This window comes from Melopsittacus undulatus, chromosome 8 (assembly GCF_012275295.1).
Source record: "Melopsittacus undulatus isolate bMelUnd1 chromosome 8, bMelUnd1.mat.Z, whole genome shotgun sequence".
Lineage (NCBI taxonomy): Eukaryota > Metazoa > Chordata > Aves > Psittaciformes > Psittaculidae > Melopsittacus > Melopsittacus undulatus.
Window position 1 is genome coordinate 40810147 of NC_047534.1, and position 17929 is coordinate 40828075.

At 38.6% G+C, this 17929-nt stretch overlaps 1 protein-coding gene across 1 annotated transcript in view; it reads left to right on the top strand.

Annotated features, from left to right (window-relative positions):
- CHN1 (chimerin 1) overlaps positions 1-17929 on the top strand; it is a 103780-nt gene that overhangs the window by 11260 nt on the left and 74591 nt on the right. Inside the window, exons 2-3 of the mRNA XM_005152591.3 lie at positions 9406-9444; positions 13541-13596. Coding sequence (XP_005152648.3) covers positions 9406-9444; positions 13541-13596 — 95 coding nt within the window. The remainder of the gene's footprint in view (positions 1-9405; positions 9445-13540; positions 13597-17929) is intronic.

Genomic DNA, 17929 nt, shown 5'->3' on the forward strand with positions numbered 1-17929 from the left:
TCATCAAGCTCCAATCAATATTCCCTGTTGGATATGTTAGAGAAGTCAAGACAAAAACATATTTTTGTGAATGCCTTGAGGCTGTGGCTATTATGGTTGTCACTAGCTTGAAGTTACAGTAAAACCAATGTGCCCTTGTTGGTATTATTAATGTTTGGAAGCAGGGAAATGAGCTCAGTCACTGTATAGGCAGACTTTTAAAATACAAGACAAAGAAGGATTTGTGGAAACAAAAAATAGGAAAGGAAATGTCAAAAGGTGAATATTTCCTCTTGTATTATCCCTTGCAATAGTTGGAATGTGAGCAGTGTTATAGCAATAACCTCGACAGGTATTCCTTCAGACAATTCCAAGACAATTTCACTGGCCATGATTGAAGCAGTGTCTCTAGTGAAAAGCAATCTGGATTCAAACCAGGGAAGTTTGATTCAAGTGTTCAACCTTGTGTTACCTGCTGCTACTCTGAAGTGCTCCAAGAGTTTACTGGTATGGAAGGTACCTGGACAAATTATCTGTCAAATGTAAAAGATGCTCTTCATCCAATAAAGGCTTACTTCTGTCAGTTTGGGACTTGCAAAATTAGTTTGCAAAAGATCTTTCCAATAACTGTTAGGGAGGATGAGAAACTCATTGATCCCAGCAATTTGGGACTGCAGCCAGACACAGTCAGTTTTGTCATAGAGTTAAAAAAATAGTTTATAGGCTGTCTTTCTTTGAAATAGGCAAATTAAAGAGGCATATTTGATTTTGACAACATTTTCAGTTAGAAGTTGTCTGTGTAAACCAGACATTTCAGGATACCTATGAATCAGTAGAGCTACCGTAACTCCTGTAGCTATGTAAATCATAGGGTTACAGACAGCTGCTGGCTTGACTCTGTTGTACTTAGAGCTAACCTGGAGAGCCATGTCAGGTAACAGTTCCTATCGTGTTCTTTCTTGGGAGACAAGGATGATCATCAGCAGCACATCAGAAGTGCTGAAAATTGGCTGCAGCATGTTTGGAGGCTGAGATACCCCACTGGATGCTGAGAGCAACATTCCGTTCTGTCTTTATTAAATGCCCACAAGGTGGCACTTGTCATCTTTTTACCTCTCTGAAGTCTAGATTTTCACACTGCAGCAACACTAAGAAATTATTTTAGAGGCTTTGAAACTTTTCCTAAACAGTAAGCTAACAGTACTTTTATGGGAGCAGCATTGCCCACCCTTCCATTAAACTGAAGTAAAGACAAAGAGGACAGCAGCTGTGTTTTGCTTGTTTTATCATTGAATATGTGAAAATTCTAGCTTAAAATTAAATTACTATTTTTTTTATAAAGGGTTTTAATTTTTTTGTCATCACTCATGTAGTCATATGCAACTATGTATCTGGCAAAACGAAGGGAAAATGAGCATATGCTTTGGTTAAATGAAAATCTAGAAACAGATCATTTGCAACCTGGTCTAATCACTTAAAAGATGAGTTCATTTAAGAGCAGCAATGCTTGTGATAAGCAAAATATTACTCATTAAAATTTTCCCATCATTCATAAAGAGGCAGTAATAGTAGACCTGCTAATAAAAGGCACTGAACTCTAGCTGTTTCCAATGGGGCTCTTATTCAACCCCATTAAAAGCTTTACCACAGAATTTATTGCTGCCAGATCAGATGTCTACAAGGGATGGTAGTGTGATCTTTTTCCTCTTTTCCTCTTAAGACTGATGCAGTTATTCAGATCATGCCCTTATTTAAGCCCATTTTGCTGAGGTTGCTTTCTTGTCTCCCACTTGGTCACATCAGAGGAATGGCAGTAGCCCTTGTAGCTTTCTGGGGCATTGTTCACACTAGCTTTCTATTAATAATTTTTATTCCAGTAATAATTAGAAACCTAATTGTACTTGTTTGGAGTGGTAAAAAGCAAAAACATGTGAGGATGAAAGAGCAGAGAAAGCAAGTTTTATACCATTAAAAAATTCCTGGGGCATGGTGTGTGTGCTGTAGTGTTGTCCTGCAGCCATAAGGATGCTTTCGTTGTCAGTGCCTGTTTTCACTGGTTTGTATCTGCCCCTTAGATTGTATTGCTTGTTGTCTTCCTACTTGGGAATGCCTCTGGAAAGTATGACAAAAATACATTCAGCTGTTTCCTTGCTTAAATAATTCAAACAGTTTCATTTTGAAAGTCCAAGGCTGATCATGTGCATGTGGTTTTATGGCATTAAGGAGTGTAAGCTACCCCTGCCAAAGGTCAAGGCAAAGGATTAAAACTTTGTGTATGAAGAGTTGTTACTGGTGACTGATCCCTCTGCCTTGTGAATGGATGGCTCTAGTGGCAGAGCAACGTTCTTCTGTGCCAGCTTCTCTGGGGCTGGCCTGGGAGCAATTGGATTGAGCAGTTGAGCAGGCTACTTATAACCTACCTGTGAGGTGCCATCGGCTGGCAGGAGACGAACAATGTAAGTTGGTGGTAGCTCCTCCTCTAGAGGTCATTTGTCTTTGTGATCAGACTGGCCTTAAGTTCAACACTTAACAACTACCCCAATCCAGTTCTGCAGCAGGGTGGCTGTGTTGGCAACACAGCAGGCTCAGAGCAGAGGAGCCTCCACTGGGAGAGCTAGGGGCCTACAGACATCCAGGATGCATGATAAACTCTTCATCTACCTCTGTGTTCAAGTGAACATCTGTCTGGCATCTTTTCTCCACCTGGAGAAGGTGCAGAAAATAGATGGTGGTTTATTTGGAAGCTTTTGCACTAAAGCTCCTTACAGTAACAATGCCTGCCTGCCTGAGGAAGAGCCTTGACATGTCTGAAAGTTTTCAAAGCTTTTTTCTTAATTCAAAGGAAATCATGTGCCAAGATAACATTAAAGTAGCATCAAAGTCATCATTGCTGAGTGTCATACCGTATGTTGTATATTTGGGAACTGGGAGAAAACGTGGTGCTCACTGCCTGGGGTGTTCTCAGCCCTGAAGGGATCTTCCCATAAACAAAGGAAATTCTGTGGTGCCCTAGTTGTGAATTGCTACGTGTTTTCCATGTGGGCCCAGGCCACGTGAGCCATCAGGTTCTTGTCATTAATGTCCTTGTTTTTAGAGAGCAATGTTACTTTTTGATTAATGTTACTTATTTAGTCATGTTTAAACCCCAACATTTTTTGTGAAGTAACAATTTTATAGCTTTTATTGAAGAGAAAGGAAATATACCAAAAAGTTGTCTGACATCTCTTTTAGGTGTGCTGTAACCCATACAAGGTATTTCGGTCAGAAATAGTTTGTTACCCTGTGCTATAGAAAGGCAAAGAGAGGACAAAATTGAACCAGAGGATCATTTCCCTTTTTCATAGGGAGGACCCAAATGCTGAAGAAGTGTTCATTCCCAAGAAAACATTTAATGCAAGGCAAGAAAGGTTGACCACAGCTTTCTCTTGTTTACTGAGCACCAGCTGAAATTAACTTCTCTGCAGCCTTTGCTGGCACAGTGTGGTACCCTGCTTGCCAGAGCAGGGTTGGGTTGGTTTTCAAAGGTCCTTGTGTGACAGGCAAGGCAGCACTGCGCTTGCTCTTTGCAGCAGGACTCTGCCTCTGCCTGCCGCCCCATTACAGACTGTCATCATTACATTGCAGACCTAACTTACTCTCTGCTGGTAGCAAAAGCATAGAAGAGGTGTGGAAAGAGGCTTTGTTGAAAAAAAATATAGATCCCTAGGTCTCATCTAGGAGTGACAAAGGACCTTTGTTGTGTGCCCTGCCTTCATGCAACAGACAGGGGTATTTTGGCTCTTCCCTGCACCCTCTGCCCTGCTGCCTGCTCTCTAGAAGCTGCCTGCCACCACCTTCCCCTCCTCCTGCTGCCAGCTGCACAGGGGCTTCTGCAAACCGCTTCCAGCGCTGCTGGGTGCTGCCACAGCCAGTGATCAGCATCTCATATTTAGCCTGAAACACAGTGTTGTAGCCCATCTGTTTTATAACTGCTGCCGAGGGCGGTGGCTGTATTCATCCTTTAATTACCTCTATGCTGTTTGAGTTTTATTTTGGTTGGAATGAATAAAAGCCCTAACTGCTTGGGCCTGCTTGGCTCCTGCTTAAAACATTTCGTGATGGTTTGAGCTTAGTTTCTGGAATGCTGTTGGCACTTCTACTCTGAAAAACAGAGATGAAATGTCATTTCTGTTCAGTTGCACTGCTTTTGTAGCTTGAGAGTCTCACCAGCAAATAAAGTATGTCTTTGTAAGTTGGGTGGTTTTTATCCTTTGGGCATAGAGAAGGTGCTAATAAGGAAGATTTTGAGACTGAGGAGGAATTTTCTAGAAGTTGATTTTTGAACACAAAAATGGGTCTGTTGTATGGGTCAGCAAATAGCCATGTCTGCTTGCTGTGCATCTCCCCAGGAGTTAAATTTTGACACATGCTGCTGCCAAAGAAAGCAAGATTAGCATCTTAAAATACATGCTAATACTTACTGGTGAGGCTGAAGCTTACAGAAGAATGTTTGATACTTTCTTGCATCTCTTCATATTTATGACTTGCACCATTCTTTGGCCCTAAATCAGTTCAGAAAACAAGAAATTTCATTTTCCTCTCCTGATCACATTGATGTTTGTTCTCCATCTGAGGCCTCACCTGTGTTCAATAGGGATATTGCTAAATAAAATCAAAGTTTGGGGCAAGAGCTGCTGTGTCAGCAGATAGCTGATTACCTCTTCCCAGACAGTGATAAACTAATCTCCAGCATGATGTTACAAATGACCGTGCTGCAGGGCATGACATACAGTAGAAGAAAAATAAAACTGAATTTTCCACAGGAAACCTCCCAGTAAGTCCTAAATTGCTTTATGGGGTTACAATGCATAGTTAAGCTACTGCTGCTGTACCCTAGAGCTGGCTGATCTTCAGTGAGGAGGGAGAAAGAGCCATTTCAAGCAGAGGTAAACATTTTTATCCTTTCTATAAAAGGAATACACAGAGACAGGCACTCTAAACAGTTTGAGGCAATAGTAACAGTTTTCATATCTGCAGTTAAAATGTACACTCTGAAAGCACTACAGTTGTCCAGATTTATAGAAGAGATAAAATGGAAGTGGGTAGGAAAGCAGAAAAATAATGAAGGGAAATGCTACATTGTAACGTCACGATTAGTCCCATCTGTGTTTATGGAAAGATCTCAGATGCTCTCCTATGGTTTGTGTCAGTATACGAACTTCTTGGAAATGGCTGTGTGACTGTCTACTGGCAGAAACCCTTTTCTGCACAAGTATGAATTTCTGACTGTGTTTTTCACTTCTTAATTGCAGATGGTTCATGACCAAGCAATGGTCATGAACCAAGATGCAGTTTCCTTTTTCTTTCATTATTTGGTGTAATTAAATTAATTAAGGGAGGGCACGCTGGGCTCAGAAGGCAACACTCTTGCTTCACTGTGACATTTCTTCCTGTAATGAGGTTGTTGCCAGAAGCTGCCCATTGTGCTGTTCTGGGCTTTTCTGCTTCTGTTTTCTCTGTGTTTAGGCAAATTTCCTGGAGTAGATATGAGATGGCTTGACAATGAGATACTGAGCAGCTAGAGTTGGCTAAGGTAGGTCAGTCCTAGCAAAACAGCAGTGGGAGCAAACGAAAACATTGCTCAAGGGTGGGGGGAGAGGTCTTGTGTGCAGATGAAGATTGCCAAGGCTGGGGAAAGGCAAAGTCCTGGGAAAGAGAAGAGGGTGTGTTTGGGAGGAAGGAAGATGATGGCAAGAAGGTGCTGAGAGTAGTTTTAAGAAATTGTTAGGGAGGACTCCTGTCCTTGTCCACTGGAGGGAAAAGGCTGGTCTGGCAAGCCCTTGCCCTCAGAGAAGCGGAGAGACACATAGCCTATCGTGTTGGGTATCTAAGAAATTTAGGTCCATGCCCAAACTACAGGCACCAGCTGTTACGACTCTGTGATAAGATGTTGCTTCAAAGACAAGTTTGACTTTACTAAGGGTTCAAGAGCAAAAAGATGATTCTACAGGGTAAAGCAGTATAAATGCATATTCATGTGTCCTGCAGCATTGTTTTCCCCACTTAACCTTGTATATAGATTTGAGTCTCAGTGGGGTTTTTCAAGGGATACGTCAGTTCAGGGTATTCTTACTCTTTTCCTTACCCATACATAGATGTTTGTATTATAACACGTTTATTTGGGAGCTTGAAAGTACAGATTTTGGGCAGACAGGTGTTTCTTTTCTGATTTATTCCAGGCTGAAAAATTATTAGGTATCATTATGGATTCAGGCTAGAGAATTTGAAGAATTCTCATACTTTGTAAAAATAAAATGTTATGTCATTCTACTCAGAGCAAAATTCTGAAGAATTAAAAAAACTGTCATTGTTTGGGATAATGGGAAATGATCAAACATTTTAACTTTTAAAGATTAGGGAGACTATTCAGCACCAATATCTATCAGCTTGAAACTGATCTCAGTTTGAAACTGCAATTTACCTACATGGGCAGTGTGCTTGATCTAAAATGTCCTTGCTGATAAGAGTGCCCTCATGCTGGCAAAAGTCTCATCAATGCTGGTAGGATCACATCTGGGAAGAGCTGGTAGCATCAGTTTATAGATTTATCTTCTCTGTAGTACTAGACCTTTGGAGAAGAGCAGCTTTAAGCTGAATTGCATCTCACTTAATGCAGAAAATACAGTTAAGATAAAACATGATGCACAGCTTGTAGAAAACGATTTTATTTTATCATGGAAGCATTTAGCAGAGCTGCGATACTGTGCTGATGGGAGCTGTAGAAAAACCTGAGAACTAACAGCATAGAGCTTATTGCATTAATTAGAAAGTGGTGCAGCGTTTGTGAGAAAATGTATTTTGGGTTCAGCTTTTTATGTGTCTTTTTATCATGCCCTGAAGTGCTTTTTGGGTACTTTGGATACCTAATTGGAGATGCTGTATGTGGAAGCCTGCGCTCTCTGAAAATCAAGCCTTTTTCGTAAGGATGGATTTCAAAATACTGATGATGTGTTACATGGGACCACATAGATTAATCTTTAAAAACGAGTAACTAACATACAGGTCTGATGTTTATGCTTATTCTGTTTTATCTTTGTATAGCGGGGGGAGGGGGGTTAGTATTAGAAACATTCTTGCACAGAGCAAGCACCACACACGGTCTGCTTTGCTGTTGTTACTGCGCTGTACTTGCTGCTACAGTATTTTATATCAGATAACTTTTTTTTTTTTTTTTAAATCACAATAGAAATGACCTTTGTTTTTTCATTACCTCATGTGGGATGGCCGGAGGGTGTTCTCACACTGTAAAGGCAATAAAGCACACCGACAGATTTTCTAACAAAATCCTTGTGCACAGCTGCATAACATAAATCATTCCTTCCAATTTCTGAATGTTAAGTGTTTGTTGTAGGAAAGTTACTGCTGTTCTTGCCTGACTTAAACAAGGTTTGGGGTTTTTTTGTTTGGCACAAATATTGTTGCTTCTCAGTTTTATAATCATGCTGCCCTTAGTTGTAACAATTATACGGCTTGAGTGCAAGCAAGTATAGGTTAGGCTGCCAAGATATTTGTATTTTCATAACAGTCAGCTCATATTTTACAAATACAGTGTGTGTTGTCCTTTACTTAGATTATTTATTTGTAAATTCAACTGGTGCATATGTTGCCAAAAACCAGGCTACAGCAAAAGAAAATTCAACTAGTGGGGTAAGAGTTGTCTTCTGGGACTAAACCCATTATTTTTACTTACAAGTTTTGCTCTTTTTCCATGTGACATGGCAGTGCTAAGGGATCATGTTACAGTGCCTCTGGAATGAATCGACTTGCACTGCCTTAATTAAAGGTATCAAAGTAGGAATGAATAACCATGGCTGCATCTGTTGCTGCTGATTCTCTTTTACTGCCGTAGTGTAGTGTGAGCCACTGAAGGTCTCTGCAGATTTGAGGTGCTCTGGCCAATCCTCGGGATGTGGTGGTGCATCTGCAGGACTTTCCAGATATCAAACCCCATCATATTCTGGGGGATGGCAATTTGACCAAGTGCTGTTTTAATAATAAAGTCATCAAGATTTATAATTATGAAACCCAGTGCCGCCAAGGCGGTCCATAAGGACTGCACCCTCTTCATGCATAGCGCTGAAATACAGGATGAAACATTGAGCAAAATAATAGCTCAGGGAGAGCAAACAGTGTGCTGGCTGGGTCTGGGCAAGTCTATGCCACTTTTAACTGGGAAATACCTCACTCCTCTAAGCTCTAATTTAGAGATATTTTGACTCGATGGTGGGAGAGATGAAGTATAGCAAGTATCCGAACGAGGCAGATTGCCTATCCTTATGGGAGACAATGCAAAATCCTTTCCCATCTTCAGGCTCAGTTTTGGGGGCTTAAAGGACTGTCAAGTGGAGATACAATTCAGGCCAAAATTCCAACAACTTCCCAGATTACTTCACCTTTATGTGACCTCATAATAAAAACTAGAAATTAGGTTTTTGTTGGATGTAGCAGGTAGTTCCAGTGAGCAGACAATCGCAAACAGAGCTCGGAAATTAACGCTGCAGTGAGAAGAGGTTTCAGACAGCAAGGCTGGCTGCATGGTTGTCTCAGCTTGTGACCTGTGGTGTAAATGAGTACTGAGTAACTCCAACCAGCTTGAAGGCAGATAAACACAGCATCTTGCACAAAGCCTTAGTAACTTGTATCATCAGAACTGAAGCCAGTCAGTGTGGTAAAACAGTGGATCAGAGACAAAGTTTGCAAAAGAACCCTGAGCTTAAAATGTCACATCAGTTGTCAGTAAGTCCTAAGGGTGACAGAACTTCGAAAACACTAGGATTTATTATTATTATTATTATTATTATTATTATTTTATTTGATAATTAAAATTTTTGGATTAGAAATATGTTGGTAATTTTAATACATACTGACTGCTTCCAGGTGGAGCTTGTACTCAGTATGAAAAAACCCTCTCCTTTTTTGCAAAGTATTTCATAATACTTTCATACTCTGATTTTATTTTAGGCTTTGTTAATTGCTATCTAGAAGAGGAAAAAGCTAATGGCAGGAATAAATTTTATGAAAACTGATTTATCATAATATAAATTGAGATTAGAAAATCTGATGTAATTTAAAAGGGAGTTTATGGGTATACACATAGTAAAATAATATGCATTCCTCCCCAGTATTTTGGCTTCTGATCTACATGTTTGCCATTTTGAAGATACACTTATATAGTCTTTATTTTAGCTGACTAAAGAAAATACCTTTTTATTTTTTTGGTTTAAGTAAGGAGGGGGAGCTTTTAACAGGTTGTTCTGTACTCTGAGAGTAAAACATAATTTTAGGACCTAGGTGCAATATTTATCTTAATAAATTGTTAAGTGCTTCTGCTGGATTATTTCTGTGTTATTTCCAACACAACATTAAGATCTGCTGTTTTTCTTTCAGATACTGATGAATACAGGCCACCTGTTTGGAAATCTTACTGTAAGTATCTCAAAAGGCTTTTTTTATTTTTTTTCCAAGTTAGAGATAAAAAAGTTTCATTTGGGTGCTTTAAAAGACTTTATTTTTCTTCTCATCAGAATGTGAGTTTAAGAAGCATCAAGGGGTTCATTACTGTTTATTCATAGGTGCAGTTGTTTATCCTCAAGGGCAAGTGAATGCAGGTTATTCAGAGGGGTAGGTTCTCTGTTATCTGACCAGCGTAAGTGGTCCCACTCCTGTGTGGGTCTGGCATATACTGGTTTGGCTGCCTAGACCGAAGCTTACATAAACTCTGTTCATGCCTTAAAGTTGGTATCCTTGCAAACTTTTAGGGCTCCTGTTCTCTAGTACCTTGCATCACTGGAGCTGATATTGAGCTGGTTAGAAAAACCCAAAATAAATATTTTTACCCCAGAATTTGCTGAGGTAGTAAACCAAGAGCATTCATTTGGCCTGGCATGACAAATCAGAAGCAGGTTTTTTGAAGCCATGACTAGAAGGGTCTGGATTCCTACCAGGCTGCTAGCATGGACTCTGCTGCTCTTAGATGTGCATGCTGTAGTTCAGAGGAAGCTGACCTCACAGGCTGCCATGGTCAAGTATGCGGGGCACTAGTATGGGCATATTGCCCTGAGGTCAGAATGGCACTCCCTTGGGAACTTCACAACTTGCTGGGTTTCATTCCTGATTTAAAAAACCCCAACAAACCCAACAAAAAAAACACCAAAAATTCAAACCCACAAAACCTGACCAATAAACAAAACACCTTGGGGTTTTAAATTTAAAAAAGAACATGGTGCAAAAGGAATTACCAGTGTTTGGCAGCACTGATGGAGATTCAAGGAGATGCAGAGAACACAAGACAAATGGCACCCTAGCAAAGCATCATAATTCCTACAGTATCTCACCTCTAAATTCTAGTTCTTTTTAGACAGAAAAGCTAATGTGTGAGACATTTTGAGACACAAGAAAAAAGAGTCTTCTGTTAAAAGCAGATTTTGAAAGCAGAATGTTTGTGTGTTTAACATACTTAGCAGTTTAGAGACGTCAGACTTCCATTTGCATTTTCTTTTGTATATATTCCCAAGCTTAGTGTCTTGAGGCTGGCTAAAGGGATTTGCTCAAGCAATATTTCACATGGTGAAAATGTGGCTATTTGAAGGTTGGGGAGATTATGCACCTGAGAAAACGTAGTTTGTTCAAACAGATTTCCATCCTGCAGTGAGAGTTTCCTTTCAATCAGAGATTTTGGATTTGTCCTAAAGGCTTGGTGAAAACCATGGTTAGAAAGAAAGTGTAAGAGAGCAGATTAAAGTATTTTTGTCAGCTAATATATATGTAGCAGAATTAAATGAGCAGTAGAAAAATGGCTTTTCTGTCACCTAGACCAGTCTTCTGTTAATGGCTCACAGAGGACAGTTATTTCTGTTCTGTGCCTGCCATTGCCAACCTGACACATTCAAAAATCAGTTAAGCCTTAAAATTCATAACAGCCTTCTCTTTTGGGCTTGGCTTCTAATTTTTGTGTTCTTAAAGTGATGATGAGTTACATGGTCAACGTCTTCTATGCAATATGAGCATTAGATAACTTTTGTAAATGTGAACATGTGTCATAAGAAACTTCAGAGAGCTTAAGCTGTAAGTAAATAGTCAGATATTGTGAAATTTGTAGTAAAAATTACAGGAGTTGGCAAAACTGCATACGCCTAAACAGTCTAGGAATGTCGGGGTCTCTTAAAATACATCTGTGTTAATTGAAGGAAACAGAAAGGCAATGTCTAAAAAAAGGCTGAAGACTTTAAATTTGTCTGTCTTGAGTGTTTTCTTTAGTTGGATGACTTTGAATGGTTTTTAATAATTACCAATGTATGCAGTTGCTGTCACGTAATTGAGATGGCTGTGACCCTGGTCTGTTTGTGAATCTGGTGGCAAAGCCTGTGCCTTTTGAATCATCATTTATTATACCAGTAGCTTGTCATGTGACAACTCAGCCACGTAATATTAAAGAATTTGTACACAGAATGATTTGAACAAGATTTTTTCCTGCAGTGGAGGTGGAGGTCTAAGATAAAGCTGAGACACTTTGCTCCTTGGTATTAAACATCGTTAGTCATAATTGCAATGCATTTTTGTACTTGTTACTGAGATCTGTGTATTTTGCTTCCAGCTGTAAGCATCATCAACAGTGAATCACAGCTCTGTACCTTCTGTGAACTTGGAAAACAACTGCCTCTTTGTTTGGCTTATTCCATGCTATAATCTATACAGGAGGGTCCAACCTTTCTAATACCAAATCTTCAGTGGCAGCTTGCCAGGAGCTGAAGGCTTGGGCACATGCAAATGTGTGTGCACCCACTTTCCTACACCATCATAGTTTGCCGTGGTAAACACTTCCTACAGTTTGGAACTAAGCAGAGAGTCATGGGGTTTGATTATATTTCTGTCTCATGATGGATGAAGAGGGATGTCTTGTTTGACTTCCTTGGCAATAATTATAACAAGGAAACTGATGTTGAACAATTTCAGTTGCATACATCAGTTACAGGAAGAAGAATAGGTATCCTATTTTGTAACTTAACTAGTCTACCTGCTGTGCTTCTGACGGAAAGAGGAGAAAAGTACTGCCTCTGGAGGAGAATTTCCTTCCAGAAAATCTTTGGCTTTGAAGTAAGGTGGGAAACAGTTCTCAGGTTTAGCCAGTTTCTGAGCAGCATGCTGCTGGTGAGCCTCCACTGCTCTCCTGTGAGATTCAGAAAAAGCTCTATTTGCTCTGTGATTTTAATTTTTTTTCATTTGAACTTGACTCTACAGTTCTCAGAATTAAATACAGACAAGGCCTAGTGTCATCAAATACGACTTTTACAAGAGAAGCTATGGAATCTGTCTGCTGGCAAAATAAATGGTCATGCTATGCTTAAAATGAAAATTACTGTTTTATATACTAGTGTGCTGTTCTTCATCACTTGCAAAAATCATTTTTGTAATATCAATACAGAATGGCAAGGATTGATTTTAGCAACATTGGGGGAAAAAAGTTAGTGTTTTTGTTTGGAACAAAGGGAGAGAATTTTTCCAGTTTATCTTGTGACTGCCATATCATTGGGCATCTAGCCATTTTCTCCATTCTTGTGTAACTTAGCACATGCATACAGCATTTGTCACTTGAAAAGACTTGTGATCATATGGAAAGTGTAATGGAGTCAAATCCTATTGGTGAAATAAACACCTTGTCTTATTACCTGAAGAAGATTGACAGCACATGTAATTAGACTTTGGTGTTAGCGCTAATGATTAAAACATAATTTAATTTTAAAAGATTACAATTCCAAATGTCCATTTTATCAGTTCTAGAGTACTAGTCAAATACTTTCTTAGTGTTGACAGGTTCATTTTGAAGGTGATTTGCCAAACAAAACTCTTTGGGATAGAATGCCTTTGCACATTAGTGCCATTAAATTTACAACTGGCTCCTAATATTTATTCTGGCTTGATGACAATTTACAAAAAAAAAGAAAAAAGGGGGGAGAAGATCCTAGTAAATACATGACATAATTTAATCCTTAACTGTTTTATCTGCTTAGCTGCTGATGTGTTTAGATCTGCAAATGAAAATGCCATTTTTCTCTTTGTTCAGAAAGGTCATCACTGAGCAGTGGCAAAAGGACAGGGCTTGATTCTGCAAAGTTCTGAGTCATTCTTGTGAAGTCCTTACATATTGCAGGTGACTGAGCATGTGCCCAGTGTAGTAGGATGGGACTCCATCTGCTTACTGAAGACAGTCTGACAGCAGCCTGATATGACATCTAATGAAATTTAATTTGCATTTATCATGATTCCTCTTCTTACCTGCTTGATGAAAATTTGACCTAGTTACTCCATAGTACTACATCAGTTAATTGTAAAAATAATCAATAATTCTGTTTGGGCTGGCAACATTCCCTTTTCTGACATCTTGTAAGTAATTTTTCATATACATATTCTTGCATTAAATCTTGCAGAAAGTTTTCTTTTTTTAAACAGCAATATTTAACGTTAAAATGCCTAAGTTATACAATGATTCTATATTAACTAGAATTTAACTTCTGCCTTTTCCCAGTGTATCAACTGCAACAGGAAGCTCCCCATCCTAGAAGAATAACCTGCACTCGGGAGGTGGGTATTATAAATGTTCAGTTTTACAGAGTCCAGTAATTCCAATATTATACTTGATGGTGCCCAACCCTAACAGCAGCTCCTTGGAATACTTGATGCTGTGATTAGGTGAAGTAGACCTGGGGGTACTCCTGCCATTCGACTTAAAAATCAAATTACAGAGCATTTTGCACATAATGTGTACACCTGAGAATAATTTACTGGATTTTCATTCCTAGATATGTGGAAACATGCCTTTCCCCCCTCCGTTTGGGTTAGAAATTCAAAGAATCAAGAGCAAACCTGTACAGGGGAACTATGCACCTGTCCGTAGATACCTTGCTGGCAGACTCCTGCAATAAAGCAACAAAGGGAAGAAAGAAACCTCCCTTGCTGCTGTTACTTGAGTTGTAGTATATACGACTCATTAATACTAGTAGCTAAGCTACGCAGAACCACAGATTTTAAAGATCCAAACAGGAACAATGGGATCCCATTGGTATACAGTAATAGAGAAGAATCTGCTCATGGATTCAGTTGTTGAGGCAGACCCCAGATTGCTAGTGTGTTCCGAGCTACCATCCAGCAGAGCAGCACCTCTCCAGAGCTGTGGTGCTGGAGGATTTAACTCATACCAAACATCAGTGCCAGCAGCATTTTACTCATAACTGCATCTCTCTTGCAGCCTCAGTTAGGAACCTGGGAAACATTAATTTCAATTTCAGAAATGCTGAAATGTTAGGCTTGACTTCTTAAGCAGTATTACAAAACGCAGCTCTTACTGAATAACCACTGAAAGTTATTACGTTGCTGCAATAAAACTTAAGCGTTTTTATCATGTGCTGGAGAAAGGAAATCAATCTTTGAAATATGCTAGTCACTTTGACATAGTATTAAATACAGGGGGACATACACTGTCAGGAGCATTAATAGCTTACAGTCTAGATCACAAGGAGGATTACTTTACAGAATTGAATAGGCATTTCTGTGTCATCTTTTCAAATGCCCAAATGAGATTCTGTGAAGTAGTCTGTCAGTTTTTAAGATAAAAAGTAGATATTTGACAGAAATGAAATACTGATTTTGGTGGAAGCACTCCTGTTTTCCATTGTTAATTTGAGAGATTTGTATTTTTATAAAAGGTATAGCTATAGCTGATTGCCCTTAAGCAAGACATAGCTGGAATAAAGAACATGTGAATTTTAAAAGAAGCATTGCAGGAAAAAAATTATTTAACCTTTGTTTCTACTGTTAATGAGGGTCCAAGCAGGGCTATTGATGTGTAGACATCTTACATACATCAGGTAAGGTGGAATGGGGATAGGAAGGAGACATCTATAGAAGACACAAGCTCAGCTCTGAAAAATTTAAGGTCTTCCATTTTTTACTTTGATTGCAACATTATTAAGAAGGTTCTCTTCTATTTTGTGTGTTCCCTAGGATAAAGCTTTTCATTACATTAATATACAAGGTATCTTAACTCTCGTAGGAGCTTAGTCTTAGAATACAGGATTGTGATTGTATAGAGATTGTACAGAGTGCTCACCTGGATAGGATGAGTATTTTATTCTCTGACTCCAAAGGATTGTGCTTATTATTGTCAAGTGCTGTTGAATAGTTGTTTCATCCTTCCTCTCCTCAGAAGTATTTCACTGATGGAAGAAGTGCTAGTATGTGTGTAGGTATGTGTATATACGCATATGTTAAAATGTACGAGGGATTTTTGGTAGCCTTTTGACAATGATCATTGAGGTGCTGACATTACCCTGTGCAATCACTGTACTCTTTTATTTGCTGAGTTATATTTCAGAGCTCTGCTATATTCATATATTACATTATATGCTTATGAAGTTGCCTGGCTCATGTGGTGATGAGTTGCAATTCTTCAGTTTCTTCAGTTAGAATCTTTGAGAGGGTGAGTTGTGAATGTTTTAGTTTTTACAGAATTAGAACCTTAATTTTTCTACATAACTTTTGGCTACTAAAAAACAAACAAAAAAAACCCAAACCAAAAATGAACATAAAAAGCTATAATAGAAATATAAGAAGTGGTGGGGGGAAGTATAAGCACAGTTAAGAAAATTTCATAGCCGATAATGTTTGTAATTGCTTTGCACATCAGCTGCATGATGCATACATACCCTGTAGTCAGGGAGAAACCGTAAACTGAAAAAGGGGTTCAGCATATTTAGTGAGATCTGTTTGTATTATATCCCATGCTAGTTTGACTGCAGAGAAGTGCTTTGGGTCTTTTTGCCCTAGGTGATAGGAAGTCACAAGCAAATTTTATACTGAGTTCTCCTTCATAGTATTTCTTAGAATACCATTAACCTATCCAGGCAAATCAGCAGAGATAGAAATGTGTATTCAGTATCTGAAAATTAAAAATGTCTCCTGCTTCTGGAGTGCTGGAATCCTTCAGCTATTGATCAGATCCAGACTGCCCTCTTTTTAGAATCAAACAAGAGACCTACTCTTACCAGTCAAATATAAAAACATCTGTGTAACGCTTCTTCAGAATGAGCCACACTGACCACTAAAATTTTATCGTCCTCATTATCACTGAATTTTAATACTGTGAATTATAAAGTCTTATTAGCTATTATACAGGTGGCAAATTGAGAAGTTGGACTGTTTTAGGGAGGTAAATTTGCTGTGAGAGTGTGGTGTCCTGCATGAACTAATCATCCAAGCTCTTTGGAGGAGAATATCTGAGCTTATTGCATCCCTACACAGATTGCTTTTCTCTGTCTAGTTCTGTATACAGTCTGCTGGAGTCAATGGGGGACTGGCAAAAGTACCACAAGCAGTCTAAAAACTCTAAGTCTTGTCATCACTGAAGAAAGAAATGCAACATGTTAGTGTCTACAAAGTCATATTTCTATGAATTTATTCCAAAATAAGACTATAACATATGACAAACTTTAACTAAGTGTAAAACTTTGCTGTGCCAGCTTGCACACAAAAGAGAGACATTCTGTGTTTTAAAATAGCTTCTTGAATTGTGCAGAGTAAACCTGTGTCTGCACCATGAACCTTGTTGTAGAAACTGAAAAATAAAAAACTGCAGGTTTTAGAAACCTGTGAGAATTGAACTAAATAAAATAGAGCTATGAATGAATTGGTCAGTTGCAGGTATTCAGATGCAGAACCGAACATATGAAATGCATGTTCTCTCATTAAAGAATCTATTTATATATTAAAAAAGGTCTTTGAATCTTATTTTTGCCTAAAGAAAGTAAAATTTAAATAATGTTAAATGTGTGCATTTTCCTATTTCTATGTTAATACATTACACTGCAGAAAACTGTTCTTCATTATAAGTATTGAACAATATATGCAGCTGAGCCACATTTGATGTGAAAATATATTCAGTGAGCAGTAACATGTTTAACCTTTCTCTCTGGTCTAAGCCTTTCCTCCTAGTGTTGAGCTTTGTGATCTGCTCTTTCTCAGCTGGGTTTCTATTAGCAGCCATGTGTGAGTCAGTGGGAAGCAGAATCTTTTCCTAAGTGGTTGAATTATTCAGCTGTATAAACAAATTCATAAACATTATGAAGATAATTTTGGTCCAGAGAACATCAAAAAGGTCAGTGGGAGGGAACATGTAATCTGATAAGGTATTAGCACGTAAATTGCTCCTTTTGCCTTATTGTATTCCAGCTGTTGACATAATCAAGAATGATGATTAGGGGAAAAAACACTAGGTAAAGACTAATTGGAAATCACACCTTAAAAAAACCCCAAGCTTTTATTTAAGGTGCAAAGGCACTTGTTCTGCAGGTCCTGATAGTGAGAGGTGTATTCAACAGAATGACCTACTTAATATGAAATGCTTCTCAAATACAGAGAATTCAAGTTTCTGCTCTGTTACACCAGCTTCATATCAGAGCAACACACAGATCAGTGGAGTACACTGACGTAAAGAGAGCATTGCATTCGTTTGAGATTTTTGTATTGTGAAGGTGCAACAGAGCCAAGGCTTTTAACACTGTGCGGTTAATTTGTAAAGTTGATGGTTCTGTAACATTCGAAGGGTGTTTGACTTCTGCATGAGGCTTAAATTCAGATTGTGATGTTGTTTGTACAATTAGTATTGTATTACTTCCATGGAATTTGTATTTGTATTTGTTGTGCATAGAACCTTTTATGTACACATGCATGTTTAAGACTTTTTTAGGGCATCCTTTACTACTATATAAAGACACTCTATGAAAAAATTTAAGTAACTATGTAGGAAAAAATATCAAACAGACAACTTATGGAGATAATTAAAATCACTGGCTTTTTCTGTCCTATTCTTATAGGTCCTTCATCTTAATTCAGTGGTAGTAGTTAACAAGCCTGTTAAACA